General features: G+C 31.7%; 2 protein-coding genes across 3 annotated transcripts; both read right to left on the minus strand.

Moving 5' to 3' along the window:
- Positions 1 to 7964: 7964 nt before the first annotated feature.
- Positions 7965 to 12030, minus strand: LOC111282646 (uncharacterized). 2 transcript variants are annotated; one of them, XM_022870840.2, is made up of 6 exons: positions 11655 to 12030; positions 10653 to 10719; positions 10005 to 10370; positions 9005 to 9339; positions 8500 to 8735; positions 7965 to 8324 (listed from the first exon to the last, which is right to left on the minus strand). In XM_022870840.2, the coding sequence occupies exons 1-5, from the start codon at positions 11730 to 11732 to the stop codon at positions 8523 to 8525; spliced, it is 1059 nt and encodes a 352-aa protein (XP_022726575.1). In that variant the 5' UTR covers positions 11733 to 12030; the 3' UTR covers positions 7965 to 8324; positions 8500 to 8522. The 2 variants fall into 2 exon arrangements, with proteins under 2 accessions (XP_022726575.1, XP_022726569.1); XM_022870834.2 differs by having other exon boundaries at positions 7965 to 8735.
- Positions 12031 to 12719: 689 nt separating this feature from the next.
- On the minus strand, positions 12720 to 21189 carry LOC111282659 (uncharacterized). The gene is made up of 4 exons (XM_089745749.1): positions 21186 to 21189; positions 16282 to 16306; positions 13891 to 14346; positions 12720 to 13354 (listed from the first exon to the last, which is right to left on the minus strand). The coding sequence occupies exons 1-4, from the start codon at positions 21187 to 21189 to the stop codon at positions 12940 to 12942; spliced, it is 900 nt and encodes a 299-aa protein (XP_089601875.1). The 3' UTR covers positions 12720 to 12939.
- Positions 21190 to 27862: the final 6673 nt, after the last annotated feature.

The raw sequence follows: 27862 nt of genomic DNA on the forward strand, positions 1-27862 counted from the left end.
TCGAAACTCACATTATAAATAGGCCTTGTACTCTTCTTGTAAAAGAGGACCTGATCCCTTATTTCTTATCCCATCTTTCATCACTAAAACCAATTTTTTCTTAGTTTAGTTTAGTTTTATTTATTTTTTTTTCATTTGGCTAAAATGACAGCTTGGCCTTTTCTTTTGTTCTCTTATTTTTTATTTAATGTTAAGTTTCATTTATTATTACAACAGCTCTTTTTTATTTGTTTAATGCATGTATAATATTTTTTTAAAGAACTGACATTCACTTTCTTCTAGCTTGTTCATTGGTCTAGTTTTAGTTTAACTATTTCAAAAGCAATCTTTTTTATTTACTTTTTAAATTTTGCAAGCACTCTTATTTCTTTTCAAACACATTTGGCTATTCCTAATTTCCCTTCCTAAGCTTTCAGTTTCATTAAATTCCAAGTTTATTTTATTACAAATTTGTTTTATTTTACTTTTATTGCATTTGGCCACATTATAGCTAACAAGATTTCTATTTTTTTTAGCTTGGTTCTCTCAGCCTTTACATGATTAAGTTTCATTTTGTTCTTTTCCTCATTCCAAACATATAGCCATCTAGATATAAAGTTGAAAGGAATAATTTCAATACTTAATCTAACACTAACATATAGTCCTTGTGGGATCGACAACCCTATTCACACTTTATTACTTGATAGCAACCTGTGCACTTACAGTTTCACAAGTCGAGGATTATCATAGTGCTAAAGACCAATGTTGTAACTTTTTTTTTCAACTTTGTAATCTAGATTTTTTTTTATTTGTAGTTGCTTTAATCTGTTTTAATCTTTTCTTTTCTTTGCATGCATATTGCAAGAAATGGTGAATTAGCTCCATTAGACAAATAGATTGAAAGAACATTTAAAACACTTAGATGTGATCAAACAACCACTCCCGTGGCCAACGTTGCAAATGAAAGACATATAACTCTAAGGGATTATGTAGTCCTTGACCCTAAAGGTTTCCAACCATCAATTAGGCGACTGGTAATTCAAGCCAATAATTTTGAGATTAAGCCATCTATCATTTAGATGGTCCAAATATCAATATAGTTTGGAAGATTACCCTATGATGACCCATAACTTTCATTTTTCTAGTTTTTTAGAATTATGCGATACTTTTAAGTATAATGGAGTGTCAGATGATGCAATTAGAGTAAGGTTATTTCCTTTCTCTATTAGGGACAAAGCCAAGAGTTGGATATCATCACTATTTTCTAGCTCTATCACAACATGGGAAGATCTATTTAAAAGTTCCTTGCAAAGTTTTTCCCATTAGCAAAAATCGCAAAGATGAGAAATGAGATCACCATAATTTAGCAATATGATGGTGAAACTTTGTAAGACACTTAAAAAATGTACAAAGCGATGTTTCATAAATGCCCATACCATGGATTACCATAGTGGTTGCAAGTCCAAATCTTCTACAATGGGCTTACTCCTTTTATAAAAACCACTATTGATTCTACAGTTGAAGATGCCATCATGAATAAGATTGTCAAAAAGGCTTATGAGTTGATTAAGGAAATGACAACCAACAACTATTAATGGGAACTAACAGAAAAGTCCACAAAAAAATAGTCGGTGTGTTTGAGTTAGATACCCTATCCACTATTACAGCCTAACTCACCACCTTGACCAATAAGGTAAAAGCTATAGAAACCCAATCATCTATTGCCTTTGTCCAAGCCATCCATAACCTTTTCTTGATATGTGAAGTTTGTGAAAGCCCTCACATGATAGGTGTCCACTTAGGGTTGAGATCGTGCAATTTGTGAATCAAACAAAACCTTTCATAACCCTTACAACAACACCTACAATCCTATATGGAAGAATCACCTAAATTTCTCTTAAAACCAAACCTAATATAGCCACCCCAATAACCAACACCTAAATTTTTGCCAAAACCAACCCACCCATAATCCATTCTAAGAGAAAAAAAACCTACCTTAAAGAAATGGTACAAGCCTAACAAAACACCATCCAAAGTTAAGCGACCTTCATAAAAAATTTAGAGATCCAAATAGGCCAATTAGCAAATGCCCTAGCAAACCAGCTTGTAGGATCCTTACCAAGCAACACTGAGTTGAACCCCAAGAAGCAAGGAAAAAAATTGTAAAATGCAATATTTTCAAGTGGGGAACCCATCTAGTTATCAGATTATAACTTAAAAGAAGACCCAATAGAGGTAAATTGGTCTAACTTTGTGAAAACCTAAGAGTTTTCTATTGAAGAAAAGCTTAAAAAAGATCTTGAAAAAGAGTTTAAAGAAGACCTTGAAGAGGAAAATTTGTAAAAAGAAGAGTCATAAGAAGTGAAGATGAAATAATAAAAAGATGACATAGAAGAATTACTACAAATGGGAATAGCCATTTTAAGAAGTTTGGATCCTACCATAGAGAAAAAAAAAAAAAGTCATGAAGCAAAAAGAATAAAGTTAACTCCAATAATTTCCATAATCAAAAAGACAACGAAAGAAGCTCGACGGACCCTAAAACCCAAATATAGAGAGCTACTCAAGGAGTTAAAGGGAAACACTTTTTATGATGAATGTAATCTACTACTTCAAAATATCTCACCAACCAAGTTAAATGATCTAAGGAGTTTCTGTATTCCTTGTTCAATTGATCCTTTAAAATTTAATGAAACGTGATATGATTTACGATCAAGTGTAAATCTAATGCCTATGAACATTTTTGTGCAGTTTAGAGTTGGGGAGTTGAAACTTTCAACTTTTAGCATTGAATTGCTAATCGGTCCGCAAAATGACTTTAAGGAATCTTGGAAAATATTTTGGTAAAAGTGGATAAGTTTGCTCTCCCAATTGATTTTGTAGTATCGAAAATGGTTGACAATTAAGCACTTATTCTACTAGGTAAACCTTTTTTTTTTTACTACAAAAGCTTTAATAAATGTTCACAACTTTGAAGTAACCTTAAGATTTAGAGATGTTACTTTTAAGACTTGAGGAGCAAGGCATCTTTAGGAAAGAATGAGCAGAGCAAAGAGTGTCAAAGGAAAAATCTACTCATAAGAAGCCCACTAGTTTAACCAAAAGAACTCTAAACTTCATGTGGCAAGCCCAAACAGCCATATTCCAGCAACTTATTCTGTCTATATGATACATGCGAGAAGGAAAAATCCAATTGTCAAACCTAATTCTGTCTATGTAATACCAACAAAAAAAATAATAAGGGAAAATCCCACCAAAGGGATAATAGTTTCTAGATCCTAAGGTTTGGTCCAACCTAACAAAAACTGGAGTTGCTTGGAAGGCAATCCAAGTTTCATTTTCATTGTTGATTCTTTTGTTATTTGTTTTATTTATTTGGTTAGAACAAGTTTACCTTGATCTTGTTTTGTGTGTTTTATTTTGTTTTAGGAATAAAGATAGAGAAAGGATGAATAATAAAGTCCAAACCATTCAGCATCAAGAAACAAAGATCAAGGAGTTTTCCTTAACCCCAAATTCTTAATTGTTTTAATTGAAATGCTACGCAATTCAAGTGTTGGGGCAGAAGATTTTTGTGCTAAAAGTATTTGCCAAAATTTTTCAAAAAGATTACCTTAAAACCTTTGTTTCAAACCAAGTTGGTATGTTTTCAATCATCATGTTGCAATTGTAGTTGATTTTTCACAACTATTCATAAATGACTTATGTATGATCTTGAGACAAGGATAAACATAATGAAAACATGAAGTGAAATCATGAGTATGCTATTTGTGGAATTGTGAATTGTCATCTTCCTCTTTGACATGCATGAATCTTGGTGAAAAGTTATGTGACTATAAAATTGCATAAAGAATTAAGGCATATGTATACTTAAAAATTTACCTACTCACCCTTGAGGCAAAATCCTAGGCCATCATTGGACTGTTTAAACCTTTTTCAAGCCCACCTATTAATAAATCATCCTTAGTACTTTTACTTGGAACCTAATAAATAATTTTTCTTGTTTATTTACCCATATCAAATAAGCCTAAGCCTTTTTCTTATAAATTAGTTTTTTTTCTTACCCAACCCACATTACTTATGTATGTTAGCGATAAGAAAAAGAACAAGTCACATTAAAGAGATAGGGAAGTCATATTAGAGAGGTATGGAGGAGCAAGAAAGAAGAAGAAGAAGAAAAAAGCAAAAACAAAAGCCAAAAATGGCTAACCAAAATGAAAATGCCTCAAGCCTTGTAAAAGTTCTCAAGTCCAAGTTTGTGCAAGCAAAGGGTTTAAGCCTAAAATTTTCTATTTCCTACAAGGACCCAAGCCTTACATTACAAACTAATAAAGACCTATTGATTTTGGGTCAAGTCTGTAAGCTTGCATTAATGGAAAGGGTATAAGGAAAATGAACATATGTAGTATGCTTTAGTCCTTATTTAATATGTGATGGCATGGTTTACATAATTTTTTGCATAGATAACAAGGTTGGATTAGGGATAGTTTAATGTCACATGATTGAAAGTAGCAAGTACATATGATTAAGTTTTGTGTCTAACCATGTTCATAACTATCTTGATATTATACTATAATGTATAAGTGATAATTTGTGAAATTTTGATTGTGAGTGCATCTATGTGATTGTTGGCATTAATAACTTGATGATTTTTTTTTTTTTTAGGACATGCAAAAAGATAAGTGTGAGAGTGTGATAACCTTAGGATTTATAGATATTTACATATCATTTGAGAGTTAAAATTTTGAAACTTTTCATGATTTTCCTCAATAATGAAGTAAATTGGTTATTTTTAGGCTTGGATGAAAAAATGGGGTACTTTGAACGTCAACACCAAGTTCCATGCAAACCATGCAAAGTTGGTAAAGTAAGGCCAAGCATGCAAAGATGTGATCCAAAGTTCACATGCAAGTCCAGCCCATCAAGAAGCCAAATCAAAAGCACTTGAAAATGCAAAAGATATTTGGCCATTTGCTAGAATGAATGTAAGGGTGATTTGTGTGATCTAACAAAATCCATGATTCATGCAAAATCAATGAGATATGACGTGTTAATGATGATATGCTAAATCACACAAATAATGGATTTTAATAGTTGACCAAATGCTTTCTTGGATTGCAAATTATGGGCAACAATGGATTAAATGCAAATTATTGGATTTCCTTAAGAATCCCATGATTTATGCAAATCAAGGAAATTGGGTCTTGAATGCTTACTTGCTAATGGTTGATTGAAAACCTTTCTTGGAATTCAAATTGGGTAGCAAAGGTATTGAAGGGAAGAGCAAAATTGGGATCAATCATATTCATGGATAATCCTTTAATTAGTGGAATTGCAATTAATTACTTGCCAAAGACAATAGTGTCTAGAGTTATCCCCATTGGCTGAAACTCATACTATAAATAGGCCTTGTACTATTCTATAAAAGAGGACCTAATCCTTCCTACCCCATCCCATCTTCCATTATCGAAATCTTTTTTTTTTTCTTAGTTTAGTTTTCTTTTAGTTATTTTCTTTTTCATTTGGCTAAGGTGACAACTTAGCCTTTTCTTTTGTTCTCTTATTTTTTTATTTAATGTTAAGTTTCTATTACAATTATAACAACTCTCTTTTATTTGTTTAAAGCATGCACATTATTTTTTTAAGTACTATCGTTCACTTTTTTCTAGTTTGTTCATTGGTCTAGTTTCAATTAAACTCTTTTAAAGGCAATCTATTTTATTTACTTTTTAAATTTTGCAAGCACTCTTATTTCTTTTCAAGCACATGCGACTATTCCCAATTTCCCTTCCTAAGCTTTTGGTTCATTAACTTCCAACTTTATTTCATTACAAATCTACTCTCTTTTAATTTTATTGCATTTAGCCAACATAGCTAAAAGGATTTCTACTTTTGTTTAGCTTGGTTCTCTCGGCCTTTACATTATTAAGTCTCATTTTTTTCTTTTCTTTATTTCAAGCATTTGGCCATCTAGATATAGAGTTGAAAGGCATAATTTCAATACTTAATCTAACACTATTACATAGTCCTCGTGGGATCAATAACCCTACTCACACTTTGTTACTTAATGGTGACCTATGCACTTGCAACCTCATAAAAAGAAGCAATCACACTATCAAAAAACGAACACCTTTCAAGAAAAACCCAAAGAGAATAAATCTTTTCTTCTAAAGAGAAACCTTATTAAATGCCTCAGATATAACTAAACTTCCCTTTTTCAAAATGAAATTTTTAAAGTTCCCTAACTTATGTTTGTAAGACTCTTTTTCAAAATAAGATTTTTAAAATTTCTTAGCCTATCTTTATGAGAGCCTTTTCAACATGAGATTTTAAAGTTTCTTAGTCTATTTTTATAATAGCCTTTTTCAAAGCGAGATTTTTAAAGTTTTCTATATATGTTTGTAGGAGTCTTTTCCAAAACGAGATCTTTAAAGTTCTCTGCTTATGTTTATAGTAGCTTTTTCAAATTAAGATCTTTAAAAATCTTTGCCTATGTTTATAAGAGTCTTTTTGAAAAGAAAAATTTTAAAGTTCCCTACTTATATTTATAGGAGCCTTTTCAAAAATTTTTTTTTTTTAATTTCTTAGCCTTTAGTTTTCAAAAAAAAAAAAAGAAGCAAGCAACAACCTCTTTCAATCCTAATTCCAAACAAAATTGATGACTTTAGTCATTGCATTATTTCTAATTCTTAAAAATATGCAAAAAAAGATAACTTTAGACATCTAATTTTATCCGGATAAAATTTGATCAATTGTGAAGCTTTTAGAATCCAATCGGTTCAAATTCAACATTTTTTTAATTTTAACAAGTTTTTAAGTTAAAATTTGGACCAATTTGATTACAATGTCCTAAGATCAAACTTGATCAAATCTGATCAAACAAAACTAAACTTGATCAAAATTGATCAAAATCGATCAAATCGAATAAAACTCGAGCCAATTTTCAAAAGTCATGACCATTTGGAATCAATATGGCTTAAAATTGAGATTTATAATTTTAAAGCGCTAAAAATCTTGATTGAATTCTAGAAGAGCAAAATTACCGAAATATACTTCAAAGATATTTTCATAATTTGACTTAGAAGTGAAATTTTCATGAAACTTTACAAGATCATGATTAAACATTATTTTATGATTTTTGATGCATTAAAAATCTTACTTCTTAGAAGGACTATGGTCACTTAGGCTCAAGAATTTTGAGGTAATAACAAGTTTATGATGATTTTAGATGTTTTAGGTCACACGCACTCTACATTGATGTATTTAACGAGTCTATAACCTGACTGACAGACTTGGGTAATCTTTGAAATTTCATTATCATGAGAATAGATCATTGCAATTATTGTTTTCAAAAAGAAATTCCTTATAAACACGAGTCATAAGCTCGCGTTGACTACATCCCTACCCTTTATACACCGCTTGTCGCTCTTACTAATTGAATAATCTGATGAAATATTTAGATTGTGGCGACATAAACGATTCGCTGCCAACGATGTAGCGAAAAGTCCATTGAGTCTTATCATTTAGAAGAAGTCTAACAAGATTTGCGCAAAGATCATTGTTGAAACCTACGTAGTGAATGACCTGTGAATGCATTAACAAAACACTAAAGGGGCAAGGATGCCTCCATGCCCCAAGTCCCTTCCAGCCCCCGGCATGCTATTAAAATCTGCTTGTATCCCTTGAAAGGGATATATACAGCCAAAAGGCAGCAAAAATTATTGACGCAATAAAGCCAAGAAAGAAGGTAAAGTATTAAATGATCATGTTGAAAGTAACGATTAAAGTTCGCATCATCTCCACCCTACCCTGAACCTTAAACCCTACTCTTTCCTGATGAGGTAATTCCTACCTAAACAAAATAACTAGACCTGCAAGCAACAACAGATTGTTGAGATCCTGATTCCTAAAACTGGAACAATAGATTACCTGCACAAATTGAAGGAAAAAAAAAAAAAAAAAAAAAAAAACCTTCACGAGCAACATCTGACAAATTTTCCAGTGAAAAAACAGTACATCCTACTGAGATTTCTACAGAACAAATTTCATAGATGTTTTTTGTAAACAAAACTCCCAATTAAAACAAAATTAGCAGTGTACCCCTTTTTTGATAACGCTATATGACATTCAAAGTTCAATTGCCATATATCACCATCTATGAGAGTGAAATATAAGTATACAGAGCTGAGATTTAATGTTCATAAATGAGTTAAAAATCAAATGCTGTCCACTGTTTTGACTGTAAGGTCAGATTGGGTCCTGGCAAATGCAACTGTGAACATAGCAGCATAGAATTGTTGACTGCTTGTGCTCTCTTCAGCATGGAGAACCTGTGTTCCAAGATACTGTAGCAACCATTTTAATAGACTTCAAGTAGGATGATTTCAAAATTCTTGCTGTCCCAAATTTCACAGCAGAGCATAACCGAACAACATATGCCAGGTCCAATATATTTAATTACATGAAGTAAGATCGAATGCAGTCTTCTAGACATTAATGTGTAACTATAATTTTACCAACCTTAGCATGAAGTTCATTCCCCGCTATGTAATCCTGGTGGTGGAAGGGTAGAACCTCATGAGGAAACTTGAGAGTGACCAAATGCAGATAACCCCAAGGCACTGTAGGACATTTAAAAGTGTTCCCAAAGAGCTGTTTATTGCCAAGTTGTGTGTAGTCATTTCAGCACCTTTCACTGTGAATGACAGGGCTGTTACTAATTGTGCAGCTCTATTCAATTGATGCAATCTGTAAACCTGTTAAAGCATAAAGAATATATTTATTTCAATTTGTAAGAGAAGTCAGTTAAGAAGAATAACATCCAAAACATATAAAAGATAAGGACAAACATGTTGAGATGAACTATATGTTCTATAACACAAGATTAACTAAAGCAAATGTGAAGATAAAAAAGGAAAATGTGAAACACAATCTAATACAACTATAAAAACTTATTGCTCCTCTCCTATTAACAATGATGCTCCAAGAAAGAGGGGTCATAAAATAAAGTCAGAACTGCCCTTACTTGAAAGATTATTGGGATGACAGGCCATGAAGGTGACGTCAGATATCTCGCATACTGTTCGAAGGCAAACTGGACAACTATACCAACCAGGTAAGGAGCCAGAGTAGCAGATGCTGCAGGACCAGTCCAGGGCCAGACTAAACCCATTGTTACCATGGGAATTATAAGACTAAGTACAAGGGTAGCAACAGAAGAGATCCGTTGACCCAAGTGAGAAGGCAAGGTTTCTGTTGCAGAATCTAGTCCAATAGGCCTCCTTAGACGATCAATTAGCAGAAGAAATATGGCAACACCACAATAGAAAAGTGCTTCTGTGAAGAACAATATGAGAAAATCTGTAGGAGAGAAGACCAGGCTATTTAGATAAGGATCAAATTTATCTCCGTACAACAGCAATACAAGGAGAGCCAGTAATCAAGTTTAGCATATCATAGATATTAAGTCTAGAAAATGCCATAGCATCAAGTTTAATAATTCAGTGTGTACTCTCTTCCGAATACATCATTTGCTATTTTCTTAAGATTTTGTTAATTGTAAATATTTTTTGCTTCATCCATGATTTGTCAGATGTCTGCTTAATATATCAATGTTGTGCTAAAATTGGCAGACTAATTGCTGTTGGACAACAAGAGGGCAACTGTAGCCACCAAGTTCCAAACAACTCCATTGATCTCAACAAACTATCAGTGTCCTTAAAAGGTTAATATGAGTGGTTGCTCTTCACCATTTACATTTGTCCTAATTTTCTCAGGTTGTGATTACATTTCATAACACAAAGATACACCTAGAAGGAAAGAGGGCAAGGGGAGAGGGAATCAAAATAACAAGAAAATCAGCCCCCCATCCCCTGGATAACCTTGGTGACTTTTCTTACCCTTGTTTCATTTAACTCCATGTTTCATTTGGTTCACTTGGTTGCTTAGAATCAAGTGTAAGTCCAGAGCAAAAGAAGAAGGGTAAAAATGAAAGATGAAATCTGAATACATGAAATCTCACTCACCTGTTAGTAAGGAGTCCTCAAATATGGTTGAAAGCATTCTACGTAAATAAAGTGAGGGGAAAATGAAAGAGGCCACAAGGACAGCAGGACCAACAAACCATAGTAAGCTGCTCTGATTCCTATGCACATTAGAAACGACTGCATCGTCTCTTTTGTATGTGCGATTGTAAAATGAAATAAAACCTGATCTTCCATCAGTTCCCTCAAAACCAATAGATGATAAGCCAACTGGAGAGATATCTTCAGGACCAGGATGGTCAGTTAACAGTTCTGAATCATCAGGTTTGATCTCAATGTATTGAGATTGGTCTTTGAAAGTAGCAAAAAGTACATTTTGTCTCCTTAGAAACCCCTTCAACTTTAGCACTACAGGTAAGAAGTGGCATAAATTAAAATCTCATCACACCAGTCAAATTTAAAAATCATTACTAATATGACCCGATTACATTGCTCTTCTAAAATTTAGTATGGAGAATAATCTGAAACTGTAGCTATAGTCAACTAAATTTTAGGGGCCGAATATGTTCAGATTTAGGCCAGTTACACCTTAAAACAAAGTGCTTCAAGGGTATCAGGAATGTTTACATTCCAGATCTTGAAACAAAATTTTAGAGATTCATATGTCATGAAACAAGTTACAGAAGCTACCTTTAGCATTTCTAAGCTGCTCAGTCCTTGCTCGCTGTTCATTATATGGTCTTCTAAATAAGCTCGGCTGGATAGCAAAACATGAGATATTAAAAGAGGAAACAACAATGGGGCTCCTTTAACTAAGAGAAATCTTTGAACAAATTTTGGATAAGCCAAAGATGGAATTGCAGGATGTCAATGTAACAAATTACTTGAAAAACATATATGAACTACTTTCAATACGAAGTCTCTGACAGAAAATGCTAGAAAACATTGTGCAAATCATAGTAAAAAATTAGTATTCACAAAGCTTAAGTCTAGGCTAAAAATATTCCAAGGCAATTTTAGAGATTATACTCATCAATTAAAAATTTCCATTTATTTTTCCCTTTTGTAACATTGAAAAGACGCTGGGGCAAGAAAATCCCAGACTAGTTGCAGACTTTCCAGGTCAGAATATCAACTAAAATGCAACACACACTATCAATCACACATATCTCTTAAAATTTCTAACTCACTCAATGCTTGGCTATATTCACATTGTTCCATATGTACCTGGGGCTTGCACTTCTGGTCAATAATAAAAACAGATTTAACAATCCCTTGAAGGGGTACAAAAACACCATATTAACCCCTCGAAGCCTGTTAATGTTACTGCATCATTAGCTTACAACCAAAAGAACATTAGAATTAAGTGAATCAATTATTTTTCATCCTTATTGCCAACTCCTGACATAAAAATCCCATTAGAAGCAAGGCGCTCAAAAAGCTTTGATCATCTAATGTCTAATGCTGATAAATATCAGTAGAAGAATGATCAGACACCATATATGTACACTACTTTAAAAAAATCAGAGTAACCCACCAATAAGGACAACCATTAGCTAATGGTCATACCATAGTTTACCCTCTACCTACTCTCGTTGACATGATCAAACAATGTCATAATTTGATTAAGGAATAAAAAGATAAAAAGCAAAGCCATTTTTCTTGGGTAAACAAAGAGAAGAAATAACATACCCGGGAATGAAAAGGAGAAGAAAGTGAAGAAGCGATGTAAGAAAAAGGAGCAGAACCTGAAGCACACCTAAAAGCCATAAACAAATATGTATATGTATTGTAGAGGGAATAAGTTAAGAGGAAGAGCAGAGAGGCTATGAGGGATTCAAGCAGCGCATGTTGGTAGGGAATACTCAAATGAATTTAACAAGATCCATGCCACAGTATTTATTCAGAAAGAGAGGAATTCGGAGAAACTTAGGTAATGGGATTTTTTTATTTTTTATTTTTTAGAACGTCGAGGAGGCATCAGTGAGGAGAGCTAGGGAAGAGAAAGAGAGCTACTCCGCTGTTTGCTTTGTTTTCTAATTTTCTTTTTTTATTCATACCTGGATAATGTTAAGCATGCTTAGTGGCTAAAGCAAAATATTGAATATGATATTTTAATTTTATAAATTTTAATTTTATTAAAAATTTATTAATTAACATGATATTTTAAATATTTCTTATCGAATACATATTATTATTTAAATTTAATTATATTAAATATAAAAATTATTTTAATTAATAAATATATATAATTCATATGTCAGATTAAAAATTTTTTAAATTCAATTATTATACTAAATCTGAAATTAACTCAGATTTTTATGTCTATCTATATTTATTTGTTTGGACTTTAAGAACACAACAGTCACGGTAACCGGGGGTTCAACTTTGGACGATCCTATTACATGGAACTCTCACCCTCTCACTTAGCCAGATTTTTTTGGCTTTCGGTGTTTTCTTTTTCATTTTTACTCATTTATTCTAGTAGGATATTCAGTAAGTCTCTAAGTCTCTTCGAGAATATCCAGTTTTTCACCGTTTTCCGTGAAAGAAAAGTTTGAAATGAATCTCAGAAAATGTTCTTTAACCTTCCTCACAAGCAAAAATGTTGTATCGGTGCAAAACTGACATGATAAGGATTGAAAGATTTTGATATAAATTATTCAGGAGAAAATGGATACGAAGTTGGAACAAGTACTGAACCCCCAAGTAAACAATCTTGTAGTACATACCGGAGAAGGAAAAAAGAAACAAAAGTAAAAGAACAGCTTTGAGCATGAATAAAATTCATTACGTTACAAGAATTACATAAATCTGACACTCAGTTTCAATCCTTTTTTAACTCCAAATATCAAGAATCTTCCCGGTCCAAAATGGGGTTTGCTACCTATTTTCCAAAACTTCCAAACTTCCAAACTCTAAATCCACTCCTCTAGTCCCTCACCTAAAGACTTTCCTCGGATCAGAATCTCCAAATCTAAATGAAATTAGCCCTCTTTAGGAACCTGATGGTTCTGCAATAATATGGCCACATTGATTCCACAAAGTCCAAGTACTTTTCTATCATCCTCTCTTGGAAATCTTTCATTTTTGTTTGACATAGCTCCATGTATTCCAACTTCTTCATGCCCACCACAGGTTGCCACACACGAGCTCGGGCATCTTCCTTGAGCTTTCCACGTGCAATATAATTAGATGCCAAGAGGTAATAAATAGGTAAGTTCCTAATTTTTTGAACCGTCTGCTTGAAGCAGAAAACATAGAGCCTGCACAAGCGTCCAAGCATCGTGACGTAAATAGCAACAATCAAGGGACCAAACACCCATAGAGGAGTCAACTCCTTTGAAACTTCAGCCCCGCGTATCAAACTGACAGCCAGGTAACATGGAATACTGCACATACAGCAGAGCAATCGTCGGCAATGTCCACGGATATACAAAGCATTTTCATCCATAGATCATCAAATAAATTACTATTCATGTTATTATGAAATGGCATTCAAAGTAAGACTAAGGCATAGGAAAAGTCAAATAATTGACAAATCAACTGAAAAGAAAATATTAATGATGGTAAGGATTCAAAACTGTGATTTTGATCAACATAACAGATGATATCAATAAGCAATGAGCCATTGCCAATCATCCAGAGGCTAGAAAGAGGAGCACTCATATTGGATGACATGAACAAAATCAGAACCATGAAACCAGCTAACTTAGCAATAGTTAATCAGAGGAACACCAAAAGTCATTAAATCAAGAAAAGAATTAAATTGCTCTCATTCTTTGCTCTTTTTAGAAAGACACAGGATGCAGCTATTTGATATCACAAATATAAACATATATATATAATAAATCATGCAGATTGCAAGGAATAACTCCAAGGGGAGACACATAGAGGGATTATGCTGGGCATGAACAACTATACATACAATATTAATAACGGTATTTTGATTGTTGCATCCATGTCCCAGAAATGGCTCCAAACCTTCTTTAGAATATCACTTTTTCTATTGCTTTGGGTGCCAATTTGTGTTTCTGATGCATCCCTTGGAGGTGGTCTTTCGCCCAGAGCTTCATCCATCACTTGACTTGGGGATTGTGAGCGCAATATCATTATCCATTTCTTGAATAATTTCTGAATAGCAGGGCATCCCACAACGTTCTCACTTGTTTCCAATGCATAGAAAAGCAGACCATTATGAGCCTTTGAAGATTCTATCATGGTCTCTTCACCATCTTTTGCCACATACGAAACTTTAATGGAATTCTTGGGAACACTCGCATCATTTGCTCTGTCTAGTGATTCATCATTCTGAGGACTGCCTTTAAAGGCTGAAATTCTAATATTTTTGGCTTTCAATCCACAAGTATGAGGAGCCCCTACACTGCAAAAATAAGCCATCTGAATTTATAAGTTCAAGATGCAAACAATGAAAAAAGAAATATTTGAATAAAACAAAAGGTAAATAGGAGTGCAAAAGATAAAAAAATAAATAACAATTATGGAAAGTAGAAAAGAAAATGATTTCGCATCCTGTTCAAATGAAAAAGCTATTTCCCTTCACCCTTATTCCACAGCAATGATGAATGCATAAAAATGTTAAATGATTACCAATTCATTTGGTTTCACAACCAAAAATTATTTATTTGGCAAAAATAATAATAGAATAGCACCCACAAGCATTTCCATATAAAGATCAAATACAACATTTGGGCCTGCCCTATTGGCACATCAAGCAAAAATATTCATTCCCATCTTCACATGTAAAGGAAAACAAATAAGAATCATGAGGCAAGAATTGTTTTCCAAGGAGAAGACATCAATATCAAAAAGACATGATTGGCATACACTTGTATTTATAGAGAATAGGTCAATTAAGCTCACCGCACCTCCAGTTGAATTCAAATGTCAACTCCAGTGAGGTAAAGTCAACATAAATTTCTCATTAAATATTTTTTTTCAATTGCAGCTATAGTAACTTTTTCTTTTTTTTTAAATCGCAGCTACAGTAAATTTTATTACTATTTTCAATCTCACCACAACCAATCTCACAGCCCATCCAAATGGAGCCTAAGTATCATTGCACCAATCGGGCAAAGTTTTCCACCAATCATCATGAACACCTCAGTAATCAGAGGCAAGAAACAATTTCTTCACAATCACAAACTTACACCACATCAGCCCAAAATTATCTCAATCAAGTTTTACACACCGCACGCATGAGTTATTACTATTCAGTATTTTCAACATCCTTGATGTTTAACTTAACCACTTTGTTCACAGCAATTATAAAATAACCAAAGGAATGAGATTTCTCCCTAAAAGATTCACAATAAACAAGGTTATTATATTCCTCTCGCCCCCCCCCCTCCCCCCCCTTTTGTTTCTGGAAGAAAATTAGAGAGACAGAGAGAGAGAGAGAGAGAAGAGGCCTCTTTTCCTATTTCAGTTAAAAACTAATCAGCATATTTTCTTTATACAGACACTTGTTAGCAATCAGTCGATTCCCTCCTCCTTTCATTCAATTGTACCATCACTTCTAAATTTTTAGCTTACAATAAAACTGGAAAAAAAAAAAAAAGAATTGACAAATTGGGGGAAGAAAAAAAAGGTGGTAAGAATAAGCATTATTGATTTTTTCTTCCTGATATAAAATTCAATATGCTAAATTAAAAGCACTAGTCCTTTCAAGATCAGCACTTCAAAATATACCCTGAAAGTTTATCAAACCAAGCAGGATACTAAGAGACAAGCTGCCAACAAGGAATCCAGTAATTGATTGCTTAATAATAAGGGAGATGTTGGTTAGCATAAACAAACAGAGTGCCTTAATGATATGCCCCTCTCTCTTCTCCCAAGCATATGAAGTGTAACTACATGTCATCTTAGTTCCAATCCTTTCCTCCATGATAAAGGCTTTGAAGCAAATGCTACATATGAATCCTGGAATGTAAAAAAAGAATGGCCTTGAAGGAATGCTACATATGAACCTTTGAAATGCAATAAAAATGACCAACACACTTGCAAACTTTCAGATAAATACCAAAAGAAAGCTGAGATCTATATATTAGTATATGAAAACAAATGAGACTCTTCCTCAATAAAAGTAAAATCATCAAAGCAGTATGTATGAGAGCTTCCAGAACGGAATTTTAACATCTCATAGGATTGAACTAAAAGTGCACAAAAGGAATGTGTCCAGGAAGCCAGGTGGGAACATTTTAACTTGCCCATCAAAAACTTGGTTTCTATAGAACTTTATTTCAATGTCCATGCACTCTTAGTGTACCAGTTTTAGTCAAAAGATTTCTTAGAATACCTGCATTTGATGCTCAGTTGAGTTGCTGAAAATCAAAGAGAATTCCATTAACTTCAATTTTCTTTTCAGAAGAAGAAGAAGAAGAAGAAGAAAAGCGGGATTGAAATTTTGTATTATTTCAAATTCTCAGCACAAATTAACATTTCTTCTCTACTTTCTCAGCATCCACGTGGATTAAGTAAAGTCCTTGTTATTCAAGGAAATTAAAGTAGAAAAAGAACTCAATTTCTTCTCTTTTTCCTTTTTTTTTTTTTCGGTTCTCTAATTTCTGCAAATACACATTAAGAAAGTAAAACCCTAAAAGTATTAAAAATCAAACACAAAAAAAAAAAAAAGCAGAAAATAAGATAAGTGAATAACCTTAGAGAGGAATTTAAAACTTCAGCTCCTCTCTTCACAAACCAACTTCGAAAAGAAAATTACTTTCTTTTTCTTTTTTGTTTTTCTTTTGGGTGGGAAGGATTAAATGATAAAGATAATGATAGTAATAGGAACTAAAAAGAAATGATTTTGCTCTTCAATGTTATTGAAATATTTTGGATATATGATACAATAACGAGAAGCGTAGCTCCTTCTACATGGGAAGACCCCTTTTTTACCTTTTTTCTTTCTTTCTTTTATATGGGAAGACCCTTGTTAACCTTTTTTTTTTCCTTTCCTTTAATTTCAAATTAAAAAAAAATGAAAAAGAATAGCAGTTGAGTTTAGACCACAAAAACTACACGGTAAACATCGTAAAAGGTAAAACAACGCCGGCCGTTCAAAATTTCACAATTTTTAAAAAAAGAAAAAAGAAAAGGAAAAAAAATACTGAATTTGGGCTTGACTTGATTTAATCTACTTTTAGGGCCAAGAATCTCTTGAAATTGGGCTTTTCATTTTTTTTTCTTTCAGTAGTATTAGAAATTTTAATTTCTCTTCTTTCAAAACAAAATTGTTTTGTTGATAAAAATATTTATGTATAAATTAAAAAAATCGTAGGTTAGATAAGGATATAGGTTGTAAGTATTCAAATTTAAACTATAAATTTACTAAATGTTATTTTTTAAAATGATTATATAAATCAATTGGGTTAAATTTTAAATTCATATTTATATACATTTTATGCATGTCTTTATATATCTAATAAAATATGACTAAGATTTAAATAAATTCTAAAATTTTACTCATTTTATCTTTTATTAAAAAAAATTAAAATTGTAAATTTTTATTTCTTTTAAATCTTGAAATGCGTTGATAAAATTAAAATATTATAATTTTTTTTATATTTGAGGTTGCTTAAGGTTTGATTTTGGTTAATAGAACTAAAGGTTCAAACATTCATCATTCTATCAACGTAGATATTAATCAAATCCTAGAATTTTTAAATTAGCTTTTCCTTAGATATTCTTATTCAACTCATTCAAACAAATCTAAGTAAATATTTTCTATAAATTACATTACATAACTAAGAATATTTTAACAAAAAATTAAATATTTTATAACATCAATATTCTGATTACCATAAAATAAAGAGTAAATAATGTCTATGAGAATTTTAGTCAAATATCTTTTTTATCCGTATGCTTCTAAACGTCGCTCCTTAAACTTCTAACATTTTGGTCTTTTGTTCACTTTAACATCAATTTAGATTGTGAAACATATAACGCAATTGATACATACAGATCTGATGACATGTATATGTAGGCACTTAATTTTGTTTGGGCAAAGTCTAACTAGTTGAGAAACTTTTAAAATCCAATCCAATTCAAATATAACATTCTTTTAATTTTGATAAGTTTTTAAAATATAATTTATGTCAAATTTCACCCAAATGCCCTAATATCAAACTTGGTCCAACGTGGTCAAATAAACTCAAACTTGGTCAAAGTTAGTCAAACTAGGTCGAACTCGAGCCAATCTTCAAAATTAACAACTAATAGGATTAATAAGGCTTAAGGTTGAAACTTGTGATTTTTTAATGCACTGAAAAACCTTGATTACATTTCGAGAAAGATAAAATTATCGAAATGCCTTTTAAAGGTATTTTTGTAATTTGATTTTTTCGAAGTTGATTTTTCATGAAAATTTTCAAATTATGATTAAATATTATTTTATAATTTTTTATGCATTAAAAACCTTGATTGTGTCTCAGAATGTGTAAAATTACTAAAACACATTTTACAAGTATTTTTGTAATTTGACTTTTTTTAGGTCAATTTTTCGTGAAAAAGCTCTAGATCACAATTTAACATTATTCTACAATTTTTTGAGCATTAAGACCTTGATCATACTTCGAAAAGTGTGAAATTACAAAATATCTTTTAGAGGTATTTTTGTAATTTAACATTCTTGAGGTTGATTTTTCGCCAAACCCTCCAAATCATGTTGTGAAATTATTTTATGATTTTGGTGCATTAACAACTTTGATCACACTATGGAAAGTACGAAATTACCAAATACCCTTTAGAGATTTTTTTTCGTAATTTCACCTTTTTAAGATTAGTTTTCCACAAAAACTCCTGATTATGATTTAGTATTATTTTATGACTTTTGGTACATTAAAATCACTAAAACAAAGAAGAGATCATAGTTTTCCAAAAAGATCACACAAAAAGGTCAAAATTTTAAAAAAGAGAAAATAATATTTTCACACTATCACAACTACACCAAAGGCTACATTTTGTATTGAATTCATCATGAACCTTTAATCTTTCAAAAGGCTAAATCTAATAGTGAAAGATGTTTGCTTGGTAAATAAATTTATATAAGTGTTAGTAACCCTTGGGTGCAAAATTGATCAAAGGCTAACATGCATTTGCATGGCTTTTATATTCATTATTTAGGGCTGGGAAAAAGATAGAAGAAGGTAGCCAAAGAAAGTGGCATGAAAAAAAAAATTTTTTTGAAGCTTTTGGGAGGTATAATCTTTATTCTATTTTTCATACATTTCCATACTCATTTTCCATACTTTTTTATATTAGTTTTCTTTTATTTTATGTTCTTTCAAGAAAAAATAACTTTCTTCATAATTGTTTATCTTCATAACTCCAAGCTTGATCCAAAAATTCAACTAACTAAATAATAGTTTGGTTTGAAACAAAAGTGATCAAGGAAAAGAAAGAGTCCACCATTAAATACCTAAAGGGAGGTTCGACCAAGCCTCTATTCTTCCATGGTCGAACCTTTTAGGTCATTTCCTATGTTTTCCATGCTTTGAATAATGTATCTTGATGGTTTGGATATTATATTATATGGTATTTGCATGCTTGTTGATTACTTTTGTAGTTTGCATGATATGTTTCGTAAGTATTTATATTTCTAATGCTTTCCCTTTAGGTAGTTTACTACATGTTTGATGAAAATACTTTAGTAATAAAATGCCATCATGAATGAGTTTTCTAAGTGTTTGATGCATGTTTTAACTAAATAAATGACAGCATGATTATGGCTTGGCTAAACCTTCCTTGCCCCCCCAAACCTTTAGTGTTTCATTTCTTTCGGTTAAGTTTTTGCATGCATGTTTAGTTTGTGATATGTTTGTAAATATGCCAAGTCTTGGTTTTCACATTCATCCCCATTTCTTGCTTTAAAGGTTGCATTTTTATCATTGATATCTTAGTTATTTTGTCACATGTATTGCCTATATAAAACCCTAAACCACTATGTATAACCTCTAAACCCCTATGCAAACCCCAAACCCTAAATCTAACCTTAAGCCCTAAGCCCTAAGCTGAAACCCTAAACCCTAAGCTATAATCCTAAACCTTAAATCTTAACCTAAACCCTAAAACCTAACCTTGACCTTAAACCTCAAATCTAAACACCCAAACCCTAAACTAAACCCTAAACCCTAACCTTAACTCCAAACAACTCCAAACCTAAAACTAAACCCTAAATCAAGCCTATACCCTATACCCTAAACTCTAAACTAAATTCTAAACCAACCCCAAACCTTAAACTAAAGCAAACCAATCCCAAAACCTTTCAACTGAACCAATTCCCAAATTCTTAAGCCAAACCGAACCTAACTCTAAACCCTAAAACTAACCCTAGGCCTCTAGCCTAAGATAAACCCTAACTTGAACCAACCCTAAACCTTAACTAAATTAGAAAGCCAATCCCTCAAACCTCAAAAGCTAACCCTTAACCCTTTCATGCATTTGCATCTCATTTCACTTTATTGTTACATGCGTTATTGAATTGTCATGCGTTTACATTCTATCATTCATGTTTAATTATCATGCATACATTATATATACTTGTGTTCATGCATACCATTTACATGTTTTTACAAATAAGATCTTTTAAAGATGTATTTTAAAAGAAATAAAATAATACTCTAAGTAAATGTAACCACTGAGATCTAGCCAAACTATAGGGAAACTCTCAACGATTATCACTTTTGTGAAGATAATCAATTTTCGTGGGGCATTTTGAAAACTTAAAAGGTTAGATCATTTTAAAGCTCTGCCTAAATATAATGAGAGTAAATGAAGTATTTCGATACTTAGGATTTATCATCTTGTCCAAAAATAAATTTTTTTCATTTTCAAAAAACATCAAAGCAATTTGCTTTCAAAAGAAAATTTTAAAAAGATTCAATTTTTGGAATAAACAAGTGTAAGAATGGAATTAATTTATAAACATTAAAATATGACCATTTTTACAAAAATTCAAGAATAACATGCAGTCAATTGGTACCTTTTTTTAACGAGTGCTATGGGGATGCTAATCTTTTCCCATTCATAACTAATTCTCGAACCCAATTTTGATTTTTCACAGACCAAAAATATTCTTTTAATAAACTTTAAACATGCTTTAAATTTTTTATTAAAATGATAAAATTTTGGGTCGCCAATCACACCATAAAATAGATTGGTGCCGACTCTTCAATTTTTATTTTTCTTGAAAATGCTTTTTACCCATTTTTCCCAAGGTCCAAGAACTTGTCTAGTGATTAGGCTCCCGAACCCACACATCGTGACAAGTTGGTGACGCCACTGGGGTTATGGGTTTTAGAAAGTCAAGCCAAAGATTGATTGCAAGTTATCCTAAATTTTGGTTTAATGGCCCTAATAAGTGTTTAATCTTAATTCCTTAATTTTAATTTTCTTACTTTCCTAAAAAGTGAAAAAATTGAAGAAAGTCAAAAAGTTGAAAAAAATGAGAAAATGTTTTGACATTAATTTTCTTGTTTCCAAAAAGCATAAAATTCAAAACTTATGTGTGTATGTTTTACATTTCATGTATATTTTAATAATGTTATTTATTACAAATTGTTGTTATTTACTTTGTTTTTAATAATTGTGGGATATTTAGGATATGGATGTTTTAAGAAAATGTGAAAAGTTTGTATGTTCCTTCATACACATTCACATTTACATTGTATGCATGAGCTCTAAACTCGGGCTCTAACCTTTTTTAAAAAAAACTAAAGTAGCTACACTCTTGTGAGATGAATACTACCATAATGACTAGTAAAACACTCTTACTCAGATTGAATCATTTTTGTTTGTAACTTGTAATGGATAAGGATCAGGGTGCCTCATTAGTTTATGAAGGATGATGATGTGAAGAACAATTTGAAAACCTTTAGATGCTCCAATTCCCAACCCAACATATAATGAACTTTAGGGAGACAACCCTAGGTAAAGCCATGTCGTACCCTCTTTATAGAAATTACCCTAAATAAGTCACATAAAGGAACACCTTTTTATATTTTTTGTTTAATTTTTCTATTAATTTGATGATTTACTTTTATTACTTTTAATTAAATAAAAATGGAGAAATAAAGTCATCAGTAATAACAATCCTTTTCGGTTTTAAGAAAAAAAAAGAAAAAAAAAATAGAAAGAAAAAGCATGGAAAAAAGAGAGAAGAAAACAAAAATTGAAAAAAAGAAAAAAAATAGAAAGAAGAGAAAATAAATTGTTTGGATTTGTCAATTTATCCTTTTGCATTACATTTGTATTTTTTAGGTTTTCTTTTTACTAATTTTTCTTTATTTTCTTTTATTTTATTTCTTACATGCATCATTCTTAACATAAAGCAAAAGAGGTATTCATTTTAGATAACTTATTAGTAGAAATTTCCATGGCATCCCAAGAATCACATGTAAGATTATCAGTTAATAAGTCATTTTGAAAGGTTAAGGAATAGTCGAAAAAAGGGCAATAAATAGAGGGAGATTGTTTGATGAATAGAAAAATTGCAAGACTTTTAGAGTTTGTTCACTTATATTTAAGAGGCCAAATGATATGATGGATTTATAGAGCATTTGGAGTCAATAGGAACCAGAAAGAAAAACAGCCTTCATAACCAAATATGTAGACATCGCCCTACTAATAATGGTAAAGCCTAATGATCAGTTACCAAAGGTCATAGTGACATTTTGAAATCTTACGTATCGATGCTTCACTTTCAACAAAAATGACCTAATGCCCACCATAAAGGAGTACTCCACCTTGTTGTGCCTAGAGCTCCTAAACTTGACAAAGTATACTGAAAAACATAGAAGTTGTCAATGTGCTACAAGAAAAAGTTAGTGAAATTGATTAGGGTTGACATTCAGGTAGTTGACAAGAAAAAAAGGGCTAATGAATGCTTACTATGGAAATTCTTGTGCAATGTTATGCCCTAGAATCCTAAGAAAGACTGGGTTATGGATATTTTCACTTTGGCAATTTTGGTCTAGTGATCTTCTTGAAGGTTCTAGGCTACATAAAGGCCTTAGTGATTGACTTCTTTATACAATTAAAAGATAAAAGCTTCAAGGATCGACTTTTTTATACAATTGAAGCAAAAGATTAACCTTTCACCAACCCTTCACCAACTATCTTGGTGAAGATTATTAGATCGCTATATCAATGCCGAAAAAAAATAGAAGGAAAGATGGTAGGATGCATTCAGTTTTTTTATATTTGTACTAAAAGTCATTTTCTAGGGTATTGACAAGACTCCTTTAATGTTGTATACGAAGTCCTTAGTACCTCTAGCTAAGTTTGATGCAAAAGAGTGACCTAAAAGTCTTTCAAAAGAATAGGGGATAATGTTTTTTTGAAGCTTAGAAAGAGAATGAGTGACTTAGAAAGCACCTTAGATGCCTCATGTTTCAATCTTGTATAGTTATGGTGACCAACCTTGGGTTCTGTTACTTGGAATTTAGAAAGCTTATAATTATGTACCGTTGATGGTCAAACGATAATAAGGGTTTCAACAGTTTATCCTAATGTCTTGAGGACTACATCAAATGGAGTTTGACTATGGTGAGGAAAACTACATGGCTAGAGTCAGCAACATTAAAAAGGGTTAAGGATAGACATTCAGATTAGAGTTAAAAAATACACTGATGATGTGACTTTGGGGTACTTAGTTTGGTAAAAGATACACTAATGATATGACTCTATGGTACTTAGTTTGGAGAGTTGAGTGAGTCAATAATATATGCTTCCATCAAATCATGAGTAATTCAACCAATCAACTTGTGGGCTAAAGCACCACTGTTAGAGATAAAAGGTTGGTAGGATGAAGTTTGAAGTAGAGAAAAAGAAAATGAAGAAAGAAAACCTAAAGCTATAAGAAAAATTGGGACAGTTAAGGTATGAAGAGAGCATATAGAAAGATAAGCTCAAGAAAATGGCAAAAGAAAGAGACATAGCCTGAAATGACCTTAATGAATTACACTTGAAAAACCAAAGGCTAATGACTCAGTTAAAAGATAAAGGGAAAAAAAGCAACCAATGAGAAAATATAGAGCAATTTAGGTTAGAGCTACACATTTAAAAATGGAAGGCCTAAAAAATGAAGATAAGATTGCTCAACTGATATGAAAAAAGAAATATTTTCATAAAGCACTTACTGCAAACAAAAGAAAGTTAAGTAAGGGCCACAACAAGAATGAGGAATTGAAAAAGCAATTGAAAAATGGAAATAAAAGGTGTCTAGCTACTAAAGAGGAAAAAAATACACTTGACATAGAAATTAAAGCCTTGAGGACTATAGTTACAACAAAACAAGGATTACATTGCCCTTCTACATAAAAAATGGCAAGAAAGGAAATAAGAATGGAAACATTTGTGTAACTGAGAGATGGAAGCCTAAAAATAATAAAAAGCTAAGAGTCAAGAGACATAGATGTATATTGACCACCTAATTACTCAGATCCTCAAAGTAATAATGAAAAACTTAGAATATTTAAGGCAAAAAGTTATCCCAACTAGCAATCACAGTCAGCTCTTTTTGGGTTTTTTTGGATGAGGTAATGGGAAAGTATGAGTAAGTCTCGCATTTCTACGACCTTAGTTTGAGGATGGTTAATGATGTATACTCTTGGAATTCTTGGAATTAATGAAAATTTTTTTTATTCAAGTTATCTAGAAATGAATGTCTCCATTTATATTTTTAATAATACGCTTAAAGGAGCTTGTGAAAAAAATAATGATGGCTGTAAATATAATTTTATCAAACTTTTGAGGTGAAAGAAATACTTTTAAATAACTTGTCTTGATTATAGAAGAGGATTTAAGGGGTTTTCTCTTTGATAAAAATAATAAAATTTGACCTACATAACATGTATCATTTGTTTGAACATATTTTTATGCCAACTTAAGATAAGGAAAGGTGGTTGTAAATTCACTCTCATCAAACCTTTGAAACAAAAAGATATCTTAAAAAATCTTGCCTTAATATTGGAAGATTTCTAAGAAATTATCTTTCAAGGCAAATAATAAATTTCACATCATGCACTTCTAACTTATGATAATTAATAAAAGGTTCAAGGATAGCGTATCTTTAAAAACAAGACCAATTTGTTTCTCACACGTACAATACGCAAGCTCACAACAAAATCATGAAGAAAATTGTCATTAAATTGAGAGGGCAAAAAGGGCATCATAAGAGGAGATAAAGGAAATAGTTGTGGAAATGTAATAAAACATTGATAATTAGCTAGTAGAGTTAAAATAGATATTGGTGAGGTTGTCAAAAGAAAAAAGAATTGTTAAAATACATGAGGCAAGGGAAAAAATAGTTGATGAAGAACCATTGTATCCGCCTCAGTTCATATATCCATATGTTTAAAATCCCCACATTGCACAAGCACTCTTAACAAATCATCAGCCTTATGAAGGTTCTTTTACTAGGCCATCCTCAGTTCAAATGAACATCAATCTCAAGTCCACTCTTTTTGACCCTATCATTGTGTCTAACCTAGATGATCCTAAAAAATAAGAAAAATTAAAAGGGATATATGAACCGATAGAAAATAAAGAGATGAGAAGTAAGTACAACCTATTAGAAAAGAGTTTGAAGGCAATTAAAGGGCATGACATATATAAAAGTGTTAGTGCCAATGAATTAAGTTTAGTGCCTGAACTTATCATACCATCAAAGTTTAAGGTCCTAGATTTTGAAAAGTATGATGGAATAAAATGTCTTTTGACACATATTACCATGTAATGTCGAAAGATGCTGGCTCATACTCATAATGACAAGTTATTAATTCCTTGTTTTCAAGATAGCCTTACCGAGTCTGTAGTAAAGTGGTATGTCTAACTAGATCAAAGTAAAGTTCACTTTTAAAAAGATCTAGCCAAAGTTTTTATAACACAATATAAACTTGTTGAAGATATGGCATCGGATAGGTTTTCCTTATAGAACATAGAAAAAAAGGCTATTGAAACTTTCAAAGAGTATGTACACTTATAAAAAGACATAATAACCCAGGTCCAACCACTATTGATAGAAAAAGAAATTATTGTACCTTCATAAGCACTTTGAAAGCCCCTTACTATGACAAATTGGTGGGTAATGCCACTAAAAATTTTGTTGACATAGTAATATCAAGTGTGATTGTTGTTTTTTTGTATAGCCTGTAAGTGCACAGATCAAGTAATAAAATAAAAACATTATAATATCACTCCCAATGGATTATAGATTGTAAATGTTGGGTTAATCTCACTTACCAAAGTTAAAATCCTAAGAAATAAGGCAAGAAACCATGACAATTATAAAATTGGCTTTAGAATGAATAAACATGTCTAATGTTACACTTTCTTTCAAGATCATTTACCTTTTTAGCCAAAGAGGCTATTTGTAAGGTTATGGTTGAAAGTGGGTCTTTGTAATATCTTTGAGTAATGAACCATGATGGTTGGATTTGGTAATACTCAAAAGATAGCTCTTCATAGTCTCCAAAAGTTCTAGCCTAATTACAATAGAAGTCTAACATAATAGAAAAAGAAAAGAGAACACATTAAAGCAAGTCAAAGTAAAAAAAATGTTTAGATTACAAAAGTTTAAGAAATCTTTATTGATATTGAGAACACCGCTATAATCCCTAACAATGGCACTAAAAACTAGATTGTTATTTTTTGTCTAGCCTATAAGTGTATAGATCAAGTAATAAAATGAAAGTATTCTAGTGTCGTCTTACAAGGGATAATAGATTGTAAATGTTGGGTTGCTCTCAATTACCAAAGTTAAAATCCTAAAATGTTAAATCTAAACAATTCTAATTTTAGAGTTGATTGCAAATAAAAAAAGAAATATTAGAAAGCAGTGTAGACTTAGATCTTGACTTCATTAACTATCACTTGAGAAGTAAAAAAGAATATCTAAAATTTAGATCTAAAAGAATAATAATTGCAAACTTGAGAATAATAAAATCTTGATATTATCAAAAGTAAAAGATTAATGGAATCAAAAGCATGAAACTTAAAAGCTTGTAAAAAAAAGAATTATGGTAGAAAGTAATCTTGCATAAAAGAAAACTTAAAAAGCAAAGATTGCATGAAAACAAATTAAACTAAAACAGTAAAGATGATTGTCGAAAATGAGAAAGTAGAGAATAAAGCTTGAGAATAGAAAATAAAAAGAAAAATAGATCTTGAAAAATACCTCTTAGATTTAAAATACAAGAATTATAAAAAAGAACTTTGGTTATTGGTAGAGCTATCACCTAAGCCAACAACTAATCTAAAGAAAAACTACAAACTAAGAAAGAAAAAAATGAAAAAGAGAGGAGAAGTAAAGGATGGTTTACAAGTGAAAAAGTCTAGCCTATTTATAAGCATAGGTTCGACTAATAAAGGGATTAGGATTGCAAAATCCTTTTCCTATCTAAACTTTAAGTGATAAGTTTATCTTGATCTTTAAAGAAGTTGGTTGAACATGGGAGTTTTGCATTATGAAGTGTCTTGGCCAAATAGGAGTCCATGCTTAGTCTTCTATGCTGATATGTCTTGCCATGTCATCATTATCTTGAAATCAAATAGAGTTTCGGCTAAAGCAAAATTCCAAGATTAATCTTCTTGAGTTGTTTATCTTGAATTCAAACTCTTTTGGATTAAAAGTCCTCGTTGCATCATAACTCTATCCTTATCATTCTTTGAGGTGTTCTTTTTGGAGCAAAACTCTTTTAAGATAAACAAATAGTCTTTTTCTTGTAAAATCTCTCTTTTTGGCCAAAAAAATTGAGGTGTCCTTATCCAAGTATACTTCTTCATTTACCAATTGCATGTTGGAGTCTTATTGAATATGAGATAGCCGAATGGATAGAGTTATAGTGCAAATAAGATCCAGCCTAATATTCTCCTTGCTT

Source organism: Durio zibethinus, chromosome 17 (assembly GCF_047325235.1).
Source record: "Durio zibethinus cultivar Kanyao isolate XHJ-2024 chromosome 17, ASM4732523v1, whole genome shotgun sequence".
In the NCBI taxonomy this organism is placed as follows: Eukaryota; Viridiplantae; Streptophyta; class Magnoliopsida; order Malvales; family Malvaceae; genus Durio; species Durio zibethinus.

What these genes read in the sequence shown, in the direction of transcription:
- LOC111282646 (XM_022870840.2), bottom strand. Translation starts at nt 11,732, where the DNA reads ATGGCTTTTAGGTGTGCTTCAGGTTCTGCTCCTTTTTCTTACATCGCT. An exon ending in CTTCTCCTTTTCATTCCCGG is followed by an intron (nt 10,720 to 11,654) that starts GTATGTTATTTC and finishes TTTGCTATCCAG; the next exon opens with CCGAGCTTATTTAGAAGACC. An exon ending in GCAGCTTAGAAATGCTAAAG is followed by an intron (nt 10,371 to 10,652) that starts GTAGCTTCTGTA and finishes TCTTACCTGTAG; the next exon opens with TGCTAAAGTTGAAGGGGTTT.
- LOC111282659 (XM_089745749.1), bottom strand. An exon ending in CAACTGAGCATCAAATGCAG is followed by an intron (nt 14,347 to 16,281) that starts GTATTCTAAGAA and finishes TTATTTTTGCAG; the next exon opens with TGTAGGGGCTCCTCATACTT. An exon ending in AAAATACCGTTATTAATATT is followed by an intron (nt 13,355 to 13,890) that starts GTATGTATAGTT and finishes CTGTATGTGCAG; the next exon opens with TATTCCATGTTACCTGGCTG.